Source organism: Rhodamnia argentea, chromosome 5 (genome assembly GCF_020921035.1).
Source record: "Rhodamnia argentea isolate NSW1041297 chromosome 5, ASM2092103v1, whole genome shotgun sequence".
In the NCBI taxonomy this organism is placed as follows: Eukaryota; Viridiplantae; Streptophyta; class Magnoliopsida; order Myrtales; family Myrtaceae; genus Rhodamnia; species Rhodamnia argentea.
Window position 1 is genome coordinate 17,644,844 of NC_063154.1, and position 13,969 is coordinate 17,658,812.

Below are 13,969 nucleotides of genomic sequence, written 5' to 3' on the forward strand. Positions count from 1 at the left end.
TGCTTCCACCAACTCACAATCTATGGTGGGTGTTAACGTAGGCAATATTTATTTCATGCCATGCTTCTAATGGACACGTTAATTGGATTTGACTGGATTTCATGTCAGAGGGACTTGATTAGAAAAATGAAAAGTATATAGACTAGAGTAGAAAGGTAGTGTAAGTATAAGGGCGAAAAGTTAAAAAAAAATTAAAGAAAATGCGAGAGAGACATGCGGTGGCCTTTATTCGGTAAATGTGCCAAGCTTTGTGGCAGGGACATTTACATTGGGCCAATGGGCCAAGGTCCAATAAACTAATCCATTGGATCCAAGTGCATAGATTAAGGTTTGGACCTATCCAACAAACACCTCGAGTGGGACCAAAAAAAAAAAAAAAACGAACACCTCGAGGCAAAGGTTGAGATGGGCCATCATCAAGATAACAACAAAATGTCTAATTAGGTCTCTCGATACAAAATTCAACCAAATGTAATTGATGTGGCCGTCTGAGAAGGCTTACATGGACACCCATCGAGAGGCCGTGGATAGTGAACGGATTAAATTTTTATTCTCCTGCCAATTCTCTATCAACCATGGATGTTTATCTAGGCAACATTCAGTTCACGCCACACTTAAGTCAGTTGGCTCTGGCCTGATTTCATGTCGAATGGACTTGTTTTAAAAAAATTGGAAGTATAGGGACTTGATTAGCAAAGTAGTGAAAGTATAAGGACGAAAAGTAGAAAAAAAATCAAGAGAGAGAAAGAGAGATGCGCTAGCTGCGAAACTTTTTGACAAGACATTTAAATTGAGCTAATGGGCCAAGGTTCAATTGGAAATTAGACATTTAAATTGCAAAACTTGGAAATTTGCTTTGCCAGTGCCTGCCAACACGCGAACAAATTATTGTTGTTCTGTACGAAACACCTCCACAACTTCTCCGATAGATGTCCTGCCGGTCTGCAATGAGGGACCCGATCAGCCATTATAAAAAGCCTAAGCTTCTTCATCTTCCTGAACGAGTTTGCATTCGAGATCAAGTCTTCTACATCTATCTTGCCTAGTTTAATTCCTTCGATCGCATCCGTTCCCTGATAGAGCGAAATAGACAATAATTATGCACATTAGACGCAGTTTGAGAATAATTAGGCATGTCGAAAGAAGCCATTAGGCTCTTACCGAATTTCGCCTTAACACTTGTAGAGCATCCTCATGACGCCATATTCTGCTTCGCTTGCTGGGATTTCCAGGGCACTCTTGAATCACGATCAGTCTGCCCACTTCTTGAAGCATGTCGTGCATCCGTATTTCGTTGTTTTCGTCGATGCATATGAGCGACTTTCGAGCCAAAATCTCAATCCCACTATCCGCATGGATGCCGCATTGGTTTAGGGACTTTATGATCTCTTCTTTGTCGAACCCATTCAGAAAACATGCGATGTCGAGAAAGAGCGTCCTCTCGTTGGCCTCTAGGTCGTCGATAACAATCCTCAGCATGTGCTGAACCTTTACCCAACGGATTCTTTTCAATCGATCGAAAGCTCCTTGCCATTCATCGACGCTTCTGCCATTCAAGAAAGAACCCATCACGGTAAGTGCTAGAGGAAGCCCTTTGGAAGAACTGGTGAAGCAATTTGAGAGAATCTGATAATCGCTTTTGGGATGTCTTTCTTGGAATGCATTCCAACTGAAAAGCTCAAGAGCTCGATCACTGTTCAGCGGTCTTACCTTGTAGATTTCCCCGCGTAGACCAGCTAAGTTTTCTTCGTGTTGAGGGATCAAGATGACTCGACTTCCCGAGCCTAAGTTCATCGCCTCGATCAGCTGGCTCAGCAGCTCTGGCAACCCTTCAACATCATCAAACACCAACAAAACTTTCTTGTCGCAAAGCTTGCTCCTCGTGAAGTTTATTAGTGCGTGAATGTCGTCGCCAAATTCTGCAACTCCTCCGCCGAGAATGTCACCAAAAAGGGTCTCTTGCATCTTGATGAGGCTGTCTTTACTTGAGATATCCTTCACGTTGGTGAAAAAGCAACTCCGATCGAATTGATCCGCAATTCGGTGGTACAAAGCTCTCGTGAGTGTCGTCTTACCTATCCCGCTAGTGCCGGAAATTCCCATGATTCGGACCTCCTCAACCTCTAATTGGAGTAAGGAGTACAAGGCGTGTACTTGAGAATCTAACCCGACTGGATGGGAAGCAAGCAGGTTCGTACATGAACGGCTCAGTTTTCTTGAGATTTTCTCCACAACGGATTGGATGAATTCAGCTTCAAATCTGCAAATTGTCACAACGAAAGGTGTGACTCTGGTCGTGCTAGTAGAACATGAAGACAAGATCAATGAGATTATATTCCGAAACTTAGGAGTATCGTCCACCTAATTTAATTTAATGTCCCATCAATTGGGTTGGAGTCCTTTTTTAGGAATGTTCATTAACCGGACCTACTAAGAAGGTTCAAATTAAAAGCTTAAACCGATAGATGGTAGAAAACAACATGTGTATAAAGAGGATATAAATCTCATAATTAAAAGATGCGGGATAATTCAACAAAGAGCAAGCTCTGTTGTTTCATGCACAAAATAAGTAACTTCCTTTAGGGATCCTCTCAGGAAAACATTCAAGGCTGAGAGAAAGTCAGTACCTGCTTCCGAGAGGCCAACCGGTGAGATTGCCAGCTTTGCGGAGAGCCTCTCTCCACCTCCTGACCTTGTTGGCATTATCTTGTCCGAAGCCCTTCTCGCTTTGTCCGATAAGTGTGAATGGTCCGGACTGCTCGCGCATCTCTTTAGGGTCGACATCCACGAATATGAGGAACACCAGCTGGCCTTTCTTTTCCTTGCACTCGAGGATCTTATCCAGCTCGTCCAGGCACCATGGTGAGGAGACGAAGGTCTGAGAGATGACCACTATGGCGCTCCTTGACTGCTCGATCGCTTTGTTGATTGCCGGTGCAATCTCTAGTCCTCTTTCCAGATTGCAGTCAACAAAGGCTTTTATCTTGTTCCGTTCGAGAGCGTCGTGCAGATGGCTTACGAAGTTGCGCGTATCAGCCTGTTTATAACTGATGAACGTGTCGTGAAACGACCTTCGGATGGAGGAGGGGGCCAAGAAGAGCTGTGGCCTGGCTGTTAGGCTATGTTTGAGAGAAGAGAAGCGGAGTGCAAAGAAAGAGGACAAACAATTGGGAGGAGATTGCAAACGGAATTGTGATGTTCTCTTGTTTAGGAGGCTTGGATACAATGCAGGAGGAGCAAAAGGAGGGAAAAGCTTGGGCTTGAGTCGGCCATATTGGATCATAATCTTACTAGAATTTGCCATTGAAGCACCCCCAAAGATCAAAGTAAAGAAAGAGTTGTACCAAGTTCATTCACAACACAAGCTCCCTTGACCTATTTATAAAGGAAATTCGAATTCTGAGCCCTCCCTTCTTCTATTAGGATTCGGCGCACAATCACAACGATATAAAATGTAAAAGCAAGAAAAAGAAATTGAAACACAAGATTTATCCTTATTCATCTTTAAACTAAGACTACATTTAGCAGAGAATTTTATTATAATTAGTATATTGCACCTCTCATTACATTACTCAATTACAAACGAACAAGAGAATACATATAAGTAGTTATTCATGAGCGGAACTTCACGTACTTTCCTGTCGATATGGAATATGAACTACACCCCAACACACTCTCTTTCACGGTGTTTTTCGCCATTTGCTCCAATGTGTCGCATCCATCACTCTCCTACTAACCCTAATATTTTTTTCCGAGGGAGATATCGTCATTTTTTTCACCTTTTCATGGAAGTTTGAACCGCACTCGTGTGCAGCTACTGATAGAATCTGATGCAAATCAAAGCAGAAACAGCATGCCAATGGGGGCAACACTAGTTATTACACTAAAAAAAGAGAAACTATTGCATTCAATGTGTAGTTAAAATACCAAAGTAGCTTTCGGATGATCCGATGACATTTTTTTTTTTTTTTGTGTGGCAAATAGACGAAAAAGATGGATAAATCTAGGTGAGTTTCTAACCAAGTTATCGTCGGAATAAATTCTCGAGAACCCCAGAAAAGATTACAAATTTTATGAGACTTTCTAGATTCGTCCCATGCCTACCCACGATTGTAATGCAACTGACCTAAATTCCCAACAAAGTGAAATGTTGACCAAATAACTAAAATTCCCAACAAAGTGAAATGTTGAGCAAATAACTAAAAGTTTCCAATGGGGATATGGTTATGAGAAAAGAAAATCCACATCCTTAATTGGGATTTACTAGCTTTGCCAAAAAAGAGAGGAGTTTTAAGTCTTAAATAAACTTGGAAATGTCGAACACTTAACATATCTGGCACACGCTCGATTTCTAGCCACAACAATGGGAAGAAGTTATTCATTTTGGAAATATTTCGATAAAGATTTGGACACACTGCAAAAATGTATCATATGGACTATTTCAAATGGAGATACATTTCTGGAAAGACTAGGGTAACCAGTTCCAAAATATGCTGGCTCCCAACTTAGAATCGGGAATCGGACCGGAAGGGTTGGTTTCAGTTTGTGGAACTGGAAATGGCCCATCGGTTCTAGGACCCACCTAGGAACCAACCGCCGTGAGCGAGCGAGGGAGCAACAAGTGTCATAATTATCTACTTATAGCAGATTTGACAGATAAAAAAATTCGAATTGACAGTATGTTGACTTACAATATACCTTGGAACATTCTCTTTGATGTACCTGCTGCATAATTTGGAAAACAAATCGTAGTGAATTCATCTTTCATGGCAAAAAATTATCATTTCCTTTCCTGCTGCAAAAGGCCAATAGTGTTTGGCTACTTAATCTTACAACAACTTTGTCTAAAGGCAGTACAAGATATTAGATTATTTCAGTCTTAACTCTAAGAGTGATGTTTGATTTTGCTAGCCTAAAAATCACTTTAACACACGCCACTTCTAAATGAAGATATACTCGTCTTGTGATGAAAGGACAAACGAGAGGATTTATGCTAGGTTATTAACTGTCAGCTCAACAGCACACTTTGTAATTTTAAGGAGAAAATTAAACGAAGTGAGAAATGAAGATATGAAACCCTCTTAAAACTCTAATTGGTAAAAGTAAAATAAAAAAGCATTGCGTCTATCCAAATTATGCAATCTAAACTTTTTTATACCATGTAGATGTGAAGTCCACAAAAAGAAGGTACATTTTTTAAGCTAAACGAATGTGGCCTAACCACTTATAAAGCATCCTCATTATGCCATATTCTGCTTCGCTTGCTGGAGGTTTGCGGGACATTTTTGAATCACAATTTGTCTACACATATTTTGAAGCAAATCATCCATCTATATAATATTATTATTTTAGTCGATGTATAGCAACTGTCGCGACCTAAAAATTGGTTTTTTCAAGTTAACGGATTATTAAGTTAATTAGATTAACTAACCTAATTCGGACTCTCCCAAGTCCTACCAAATCGCAACTTAGGTTCAATTACACGCCAAGATTTTAAATTGGAGCCGCCACTAATCTTTTATGGTAGGTAGATTAGAAACCTAAATAAAGTATTCGGGAGAAAATACTTTATTTCATACGAACCAGAGATTAAATGGATTCGGGGACTTGGTTACATTAACTTTTCAATTAATGCCCTTTCGGTACCCGATTTTCATGAAAAAATCTTTAGTTTGATGACTTGAATTAAACTTTTTTTTTGTGGTTTTCTTTTATTAAATGCAATGCTAATGCAATCTACCTATATGACATGTGAGATGTAATGACATGGCAAAAATACGTGACATGGGATAATGACGTGGCAAATATGCATGACAAAGAAAATATAATAATGCAAACTAAACTATAATGCTATGCAACGTGGATGGTATTTTTTTTTGGTATATTTTTGTGTATTTTCGGATTCATGAAAAAATAAAGGTAAAAACTACCCTAACGTGAAGTAACATCTAATTTAACTTAAGAAATTGATTTCTCAAAGTCCTAATTTTATTAGACATTATTTTCATGCAAAAAGTGAAGAGAAATGTGATTTAGCTTAAGAAAACGTGACATCTTTTTTGGGATTTTTTAGGAAATTATTTAAACCATGAAAACGGTGAAATTTGAACAAAAATAAACAATATTGCCCATAAAACACCTTTAAATCCGAAATTCTGATTTTTATTCACAACATCCCCCGAGATTATATATTATAGAATTACCGTCGTCCCTATATACATATGGCAAACCTTGAAATTCTATTTAGGAATTAGCGATCCGCTCCTCGAGATCGAGGATTTGATATCTAATTCACACGTACGGGCACGATCATACTTCGAGATCGAAGTCATATGTTGCCTTTAATGTACGTTTTCCGAGGGACAAGGCACAATTGGGGAGCATGTGTTATGGGCAAGTTTGTTTAAAGATGTGCAAACTTTATAACAGTAATAAAAACAAACAACACGACAAAAATAAAGTAAAAATAAGTCCATTGAGCTTGAATTTTCGAAAATTCAAAGAGGGGTGGCCGAAATTGTGAAGTGAGAGCCCACCTTTCCTCATCCAAAATTTATTCAATTTTAATTTTAGAAAATTATCTTTGAGGATCAAAAAAATTAATTTTCAGATAATTCTCAAAAAAATTGGGCAAATATTCAATGAGCTCAAACTTTATCTCTAACAATCAAGTGTCATAACAAAAAAAATCACAAGATGAAACTTGTTCGATCAATAGATAAATATCCGCAATAAATCACATCTTAGAGATAATCCTTAAGATCAGAGAGCACATCCGTAGCACATGAGATAACATCAAACAACTACAAGATAATATAATCCAAACGAACATGATGGCTCAAGGCAAGAATTATCTCTATTACACATAACAAATCTGATCATGAGGATATATGCACGCCAAGAATCTGTTTTACCAAAGTTTTGTCTCTTTTTTTTTGTGTTGGGCCGATTGAATAGCTTATTATTTGGAGGAAAGACATATTTTCAAGTTCAATCTTTCACCCATAGAATTCAATTCATGGATCAATTCGTCTAAAGAAAAGAAACAGGTTCTTGTATAAAAAAAAAAAAATCAACTTCCGGTTCAAGCAAGAATTCAATAAAAAGGTTTAATTTTTCCTTTGCTTTAATTGCAAATCACACATGTTCAAAGGGATCCAAGAATGACAATGCAAATTTCCAAGCAAATATGCATAGATTAGCAATTAAAAGTCCAGAAAAATTACCTCGTTAGCAAATTTTCAGCAAACTTTCAAACTAGGATCCACGCCCAAAGACTTGTGCTTTTGAGTCCGATTCACCACCAATATATTTCGAACAATCAGATCTGGACAGCAGCGAAGAGATTGAGCGGCAACCGTGGTCTGGCGTTTTTTTTTATCAAACAGAAATTTCTGGTTTCACCGGAACCGAATGGCAATGGATGGAGACTTCGGGGATAAGCGGCCGATACGCACAAGGGCTGTTGGTCGGCGAGGATCATGGTTGTTTCACAACGGAAGAGAGGTCGGCAGCGATGCGTTCGGGGAAAAGAGGAGAGATCGAAGAGCCCAAATCTAGCTCGAATCGAAGAGGATTGTCTCGACCGGTGGGGGAGACAATCAAACTCTTAGATTTTCTCACGTTATGCTAGCTCTACGTGTGCTAAAAAATAATCAGAATCCCCCCCCACAATTCTGACGTGAGTCCCCCTTTTATAGGTGAAGTAGTCATGGGTTCTCAAGGAAGAGCCCCCGATTTCGTTAAGATACTGTAGTTTATATTGTTTCTTCCATCTCCTTCTACTTTCCTCTTTCTCACGTCCATGGACACATGAATTTATTCTTGAGAATTCTTTCTTTCTTGTTTTAACACAAATTGCGTTGCCCTTTCTTGACCGAATCATATATTTTCTCTCTTTAGATATTTCATTCAAAATCCACGTCCTAAATGATTGTATTCTTCCTAAACTGCGAACCACTTATGCATGAGAGTGCAATCTTTCGCAATATATGGCCATGTTCAGAAGATCAATGGCTTGAATCTCACGTTCATGCAGGCATGTGGGCAAGTTTTAATGATTCTGTTAGTGCACAATTTTCCTTTATTTATTATTTATTATTTTTACCAACCAATTCTTGGACACATGTACATTTTCCTTCCAATTTTTCCTTTCAATCAAAGTGCAAGCTGCACGGCCAAGAAATCGATTAAATTTCAGAAGAATTGCACTGACTTTTTTTATTGTATTTGCCCTAGGGATAGTGCTATTTTTTCATTGGGATTTTTGGAGCGCACATTCCCTGCTCCCGTGGACTTGATAAGTTTAAAGTTCCACCGAGCCAATCATCAGCACGATTAACTAAGTTCCGAACTTACATTTAAGCATGTTCATTGCCAGTCCAAAAATGTGCAAATTTATGCAAATGCTCCTCCTATGTGCAACAGATGATTTTTTGTCAATCCCTAATTTTCATGTGAAAAACAAAAATCAAAATTTAGGTGTCAACAGCAACTTTTTGAAAAAAAAATGTTCAAAAAATCATAAACTTATTATACATTTGTCAACTCAGTCCTAGACGTTTCGATATTGTCAATTGAGTCTAAACCTTTTTATCTTGTGTCAATTGAGTTCATCCGGTCAATTTTGACAAGAAATTATTCATGTGGACGCCGTCCTACGAGGCATGGTCAACGATAACGTGGACAATTTTTCTAAATTTTTAGTGTATTTTCAAAAAAATTGTTAAACTTTTCATTTATTCTTTTCTTTTACCTTTTTTTCTTAAAGTGACCAGTAAGGGTATTCAAGCCCTCGTCCGCCACTGGGCGAAGGCAGCGAAGCCTTCACCGGCCGTGGGCTAGGCCATTGAAGCCGTAGGCAAGCTAGACTCATCTAGACCATCGCAATCTTCATTTAAGACTTTTCTAACTAAATTGGCAAAAATAAAAATTTTCTGACTCAATTAGCAAAAGTGCAATAGATTTAAGACTTTTTTGGATAATTTTCTCGCGATTTTTGAGCCATAATCTCAATCCCACTCTTGGCCCGAATACCACATTGATCTAGGGACTTGATGATCTCTTCTTTGTCAGAGCCATTAAGAAAGCCCGCGAGGTCAAGAAAAATCGTCCTCTCATTGGCCTCTAAGCCATCGACAACAATCCTCATACTTTCACAAACGTTTCCCCGAGGGAATTCTTTCAGTCGATCAAAAGCCCCTTCTCATTGTTTGATGCTCTTCCCATTCAAGAAACAACCCATCATGGTGAGTCTTAAAGGATGACCTTTGGAAAAATTGGGAGAAAATTACCAAAAAAGTCCAAAATCTATGGTAATTATGTCAATTTAATTCTAAACCTTTTTTTTTATATAATTGAGTTCTAAACCTTTTGCATTTGTTTCAATTTAGTCCGTCCAGCCAACTTTGTTTGGGGGCGGCTGACGTGGATAATTTTTATTAATATTTTAATATTTTTCAAATTATTTTTATTTCTACCTATCTTTTTATTGATAAAAATAAAGTGAGAAAAGAAATTGGAAGAAATAAAAATAATTCTAAAAAATATTAAAATATCATTAAAAATTATCCACGTCGGCACCTATCGGCCAAAGTTGGTTGATCAAACTGAATTGACATAAATGCAAAAGATTTACCTCTCACTTAACCCAAAAAAAAAAAGTTTAGGACTGAATTAGCACAATTATAATAGATTTTGGTCTTTTTTTGGTAATTCTTCCGAAAACCTAGTGAAGCAATTTGAGAATATCTTATAGTCACCTTTGGGATATCTTTCGTGGAATGAATTCCACTTGAAAAGCTCGAGAGCTTGATCATCATTTAGTGCTCTTCCCCTTTAGATATCACCACATAGACTGATTATGGTTCCTTCATGTCGGGGATCAAAATGACTCCACTTCCCAAGCTAAGTCGATTGCCTTGATCGGGTGGCTTAGTAGCTCCAACTATTAACGAGTAACTATATGTATAATGGGATATTTCTATAATTATGTTTGACTATACCATTATTATAATTTGTCACTTTTATAAATACATATTATACAACCCTAGTTAGGGTTGAGCCACCATAAACACTTTGTCATTATTCTCTCTCGACTCTAGTCATCAATATAGTATCAAAGCAAGAAAACGCATCACATTCTTCAATATCTTACTCCCAAATCAACACTTCCTTTGCTCCAATTATTGCCTCACCAATGTCCAATACATCTATGAATTTTTCTTCTTCTCTACCATCTCTTTGGCCATCATCTTCTCTTTCTATTAATCCCAATATTCCATCACCTCTCAATAATATGCCGCCCACTTTCACATCTTCTTCCCTCTTCTCTACCGCTCCGATCTCTGTTGCTGCTCAAATTACCGTCGTACAATCAACCTCGCCGTCTCTTGTTCTTCATAACATCAATAATCTTGTTTCCATCAAACTTGATGCAAACAATTATCTTTTGCGAAAATCTCAATTTGAAACTATTTTAATCTATAACGATCTATTAGGCTATGTGGATGGATTTTTTTCGTGTTCGCAGAGGGTTGTCCATGATTAGAATGTATTGTGGTGGCCAATACCTCTTATTCTACCTGGGTCAAGACGGATCAATGCGTTCATAATTTGATTAACGCAACCCTCATAGTTGAGATTTTCTGTGAAGTTCACAATCTTTGGACATCTTAAGAGATTTGACTTGCTCTAAGGGAGCGCTTTACTAATAGTGACGCTGCCAAGAAAATTGGACTAAAGCTTGATTTTCATAAAGCTGTTAAGAAACTGGATCAATCAATATCTGACTATCTTCAGCATCCGAAGCCAATTGCAGACTCCTTTACCGCAATTAATTGCTCCATCTCTGATAAGAACTTGGTGATTCAAGCCCTTAATGGGCTCGCATGAGAGTATGAACCTTGTGTAACAATGGTCACCAATAGCTCTACTATTTTTTCCTTCGATGATCCGTGATCACGCCTCCTCATACAAGAAGAACGATTTCCCCAAAAATCGAATGCTTCATCTTCATCCAACATTCCTCATGCTTTGATTGGTCATGCTACTTCACCAAATCTACCATTTCAAGGATCTCATGGTGGACATAATTTAGGGGTCGAAGATCTAGTCGAGGACAAGGTGGACGATTCTTGCGTGATCAACCGGTTTGGAAAGCTTCTAATGATCAATTTAATTTACAATCATTCTTTGTCCCAAATGATGATTGCTACTCCCCCTTCTCTAGTTGGCCTTGTGGCGGTTCGAGGCCCTATGTTCTCCTTATTTACCTAGGGAGGTATTAGCGGATCTAGCCCCATCTTTCTTATCAAATCGGTAACTGAGCCGAGCACACTGCACTACAATGTCGACAAAGATTTAATCATACTTTCACTGCCATTGATTTGTCAAACTATTTCTCAGCTCTCTCGATTGATGAGACATCCGAGCCAATATGGTATCTTGACAGTAGAGCATCGGCATATATGACTAGTGACATTGATAAAATTCTAAATCCTAGAACCTTTTATGGTTCGACAAAAGTTTCAGTTAGTGATAGTCGTTTATTGCCTATTGACCAAGTTGGTAAAGCTTTTTTACATACTGATTCTCGATTTTTATTATTATCATTTGTCTACCATGTCCCTAATCTTACTCGTGATCTTCTCTCGGTTACTCAACTTTGCCGTAAAAATTCCTTTACTATTGATTTTATTGGTTCATCCTTTTCTTTGAAGGACCAACGAAACGGGGAAAGTTCTTCTCCAAGCTAGTTCTTCTCATGGTCTTTATCTGATTTCTAATTCCTTGGTGTCCTCTCACTTGCATACTATGGTGACTTTTTCTGCTTCACTCACTCACTACCATGCTTGTCTTGATTATCCAAATAAACAAGTTTTGAGTCGTGTTTGCAATTCTAGTTCTAGGTCTATATCTTGTGAGTCCTATCTCGTGGACAAATCTCATCGATTGCCTTTTGAGTCTGTTAGTCATCGCACACCTTTTTCTTTAGATGTAATTCATTCTGATGTGTGGATGAGTCCCATTTTATCTAATTCTAGTTTCACATATTATTCGTTGATGACTACTCTCAATTCACTTGGATTTTTTTGATGAAAAACAAATATGAAGTGCCTACCTACTTTCATCATTTCCATTGTTTTATAAAAAATTTATGCCATGCCAAATTAAAGTCCTAAAAATTGATGGGGTAGGTGAATATACCGGTAATTCGTTCCAAATGTATTTATGTGAAAATGGTATTATTAAATGCTTTTCTTGTCCAAACACTTCATCTCAAAATGGTCTGTCAGAACACAAAAATCAACATATAGTCGAAATGTCTTCAATCTTATTAATCCATGCTTATATGCCTTCTTCATATTAGGTCGATGCTCTTCTTGTTGCTATTTACACTGTTAATAAACTTACCACTCTTGTGACATTCTGAAATCCGACCCTTTTGAAGTAATGAAATGTCATCGATGTATTTCAGTAAATCTCACTCGGAATTGATCACTCTTGAGTTAACTAACCAAAGGGGAATGGCTAACTGGGAAATGGGTACATGGACCTAAGAACTTGACCATGGATCGACAATTTGGCCATAAGGGTTGTCGAGGGAAGGTTTAGCTATTATAGGCCGATCTAGGAACGACTAAGGAACAAATTGCTAGCGTTATATAATTGGATCGCGGGTGATTCCGTTTGACCACAGTATAATTTGTGAACGTTCCTAAACCGTTTCTTGACGATCGCGTCCTTCAGAACTAATGATCGACCCTCGCAATCACATGACAACCAAGGTCGCCATAGCTTGAGTATGATACGAAACATAAGGTCGATACGCGTAACTCCTAAAGAGCCGCCCGTTAGTTTGAGATAAACTGAGTTGCAATCGATTGGGATTAGCCATTAAATTGGACTTCGAACTTGGGCATCGGACTTTTACGGATCACAATATGAATATTTTGGACGTCGCCACACCAAAGTCACTTAAGTTTGCGGTTCGTCCCAAAATGATTAGAAAAGTGAGATATTGATGGAATTAGAAATTTCTCTTTTACTATTGGATTAGAGCTCATTCCTTAAGTTAGATTAAAGGCAAAGTAGTCTTTAGACTTGAGTTGGATTTACAAGATTGCCCCTCTTGTTGTTATTTGCAAGAAGCCAAAAGTTTGAATTATTGATGTGACTCCCTAGACAACTCTCCTTAAAACCCTCAACCACCTAGTCTACTAAGCCCCCTCAAGTCAAAAGCCTAGTCTAAGACAACCCATCACCTCAATCTCTCATTCTTTCTCTTGGCTTTGGGAACAAGCTTTTGAGAAGCAAGAGCTCATTTTCACTCTCCCTCTCCCCTTCCTCACCACCATCTCCTTCTTGTTACCTTGTCCATTGGTCACCGGGATGCTTCACCACCACCACGATCGACCACCCTCCTCCGCAAGAGCACCGTGAGCTTTGAACCGCCGTTCCCGAGCCGTTGAGAGCCCGCAAAGCCAAGCCAAAACAGCTGCTGCCCTTCACTGGAATTTTGGACTTGTAGGGCTGTTCTAAGGAGTTTCTTGTGTGGTTTCAAGGTAAGAAACTCCATTTACCTCGCTTAGTATGTTAGACAACTTGTGGAAGAATTTTGGAGTGGATTAAGAGGATTTAAGTGGCTGACTTCAAGCGTTTTCCTTGGACTGAATCAGCCCTCAAATCTGTTCCAGATCTGGTCGTGAAGTCTTGCCGCCCCTTGGTTGGCTTTTCAAGCTTCAATCTTGTGGTAAGTTGCTCTTAAACTTAGTCTAGGACTTTAGGTTACTAATGGATGGTTTAGAATTGGATTGGTAGGATTTTAGGATAGTTTTGTATGAAGAATGTGTGAAACCCGAGAGACCCGTTAATCCCGTTTTTCAGCGCGCGTCGAAATTGAAATGGCTCGTTCGAGGTCGTCCTGGAGTCCGAATTGAGCTCCGTTTTCTCCCACACGACCGTAAGA

At 38.6% G+C, this 13,969-nt stretch overlaps 1 protein-coding gene across 1 annotated transcript in view; it reads right to left on the reverse strand.

The window, feature by feature from the left end:
* Nucleotides 1-768: 768 nt before the first annotated feature.
* LOC115730304 overlaps nt 769-13,969 on the reverse strand; it is a 113,451-nt gene continuing 100,250 nt past the window's right edge. The window contains exon 8 of the mRNA XM_048279668.1: nt 769-1,073. Coding sequence (XP_048135625.1) covers nt 822-1,073 — 252 coding nt within the window. The 3' untranslated portion in view covers nt 769-821. The remainder of the gene's footprint in view (nt 1,074-13,969) is intronic.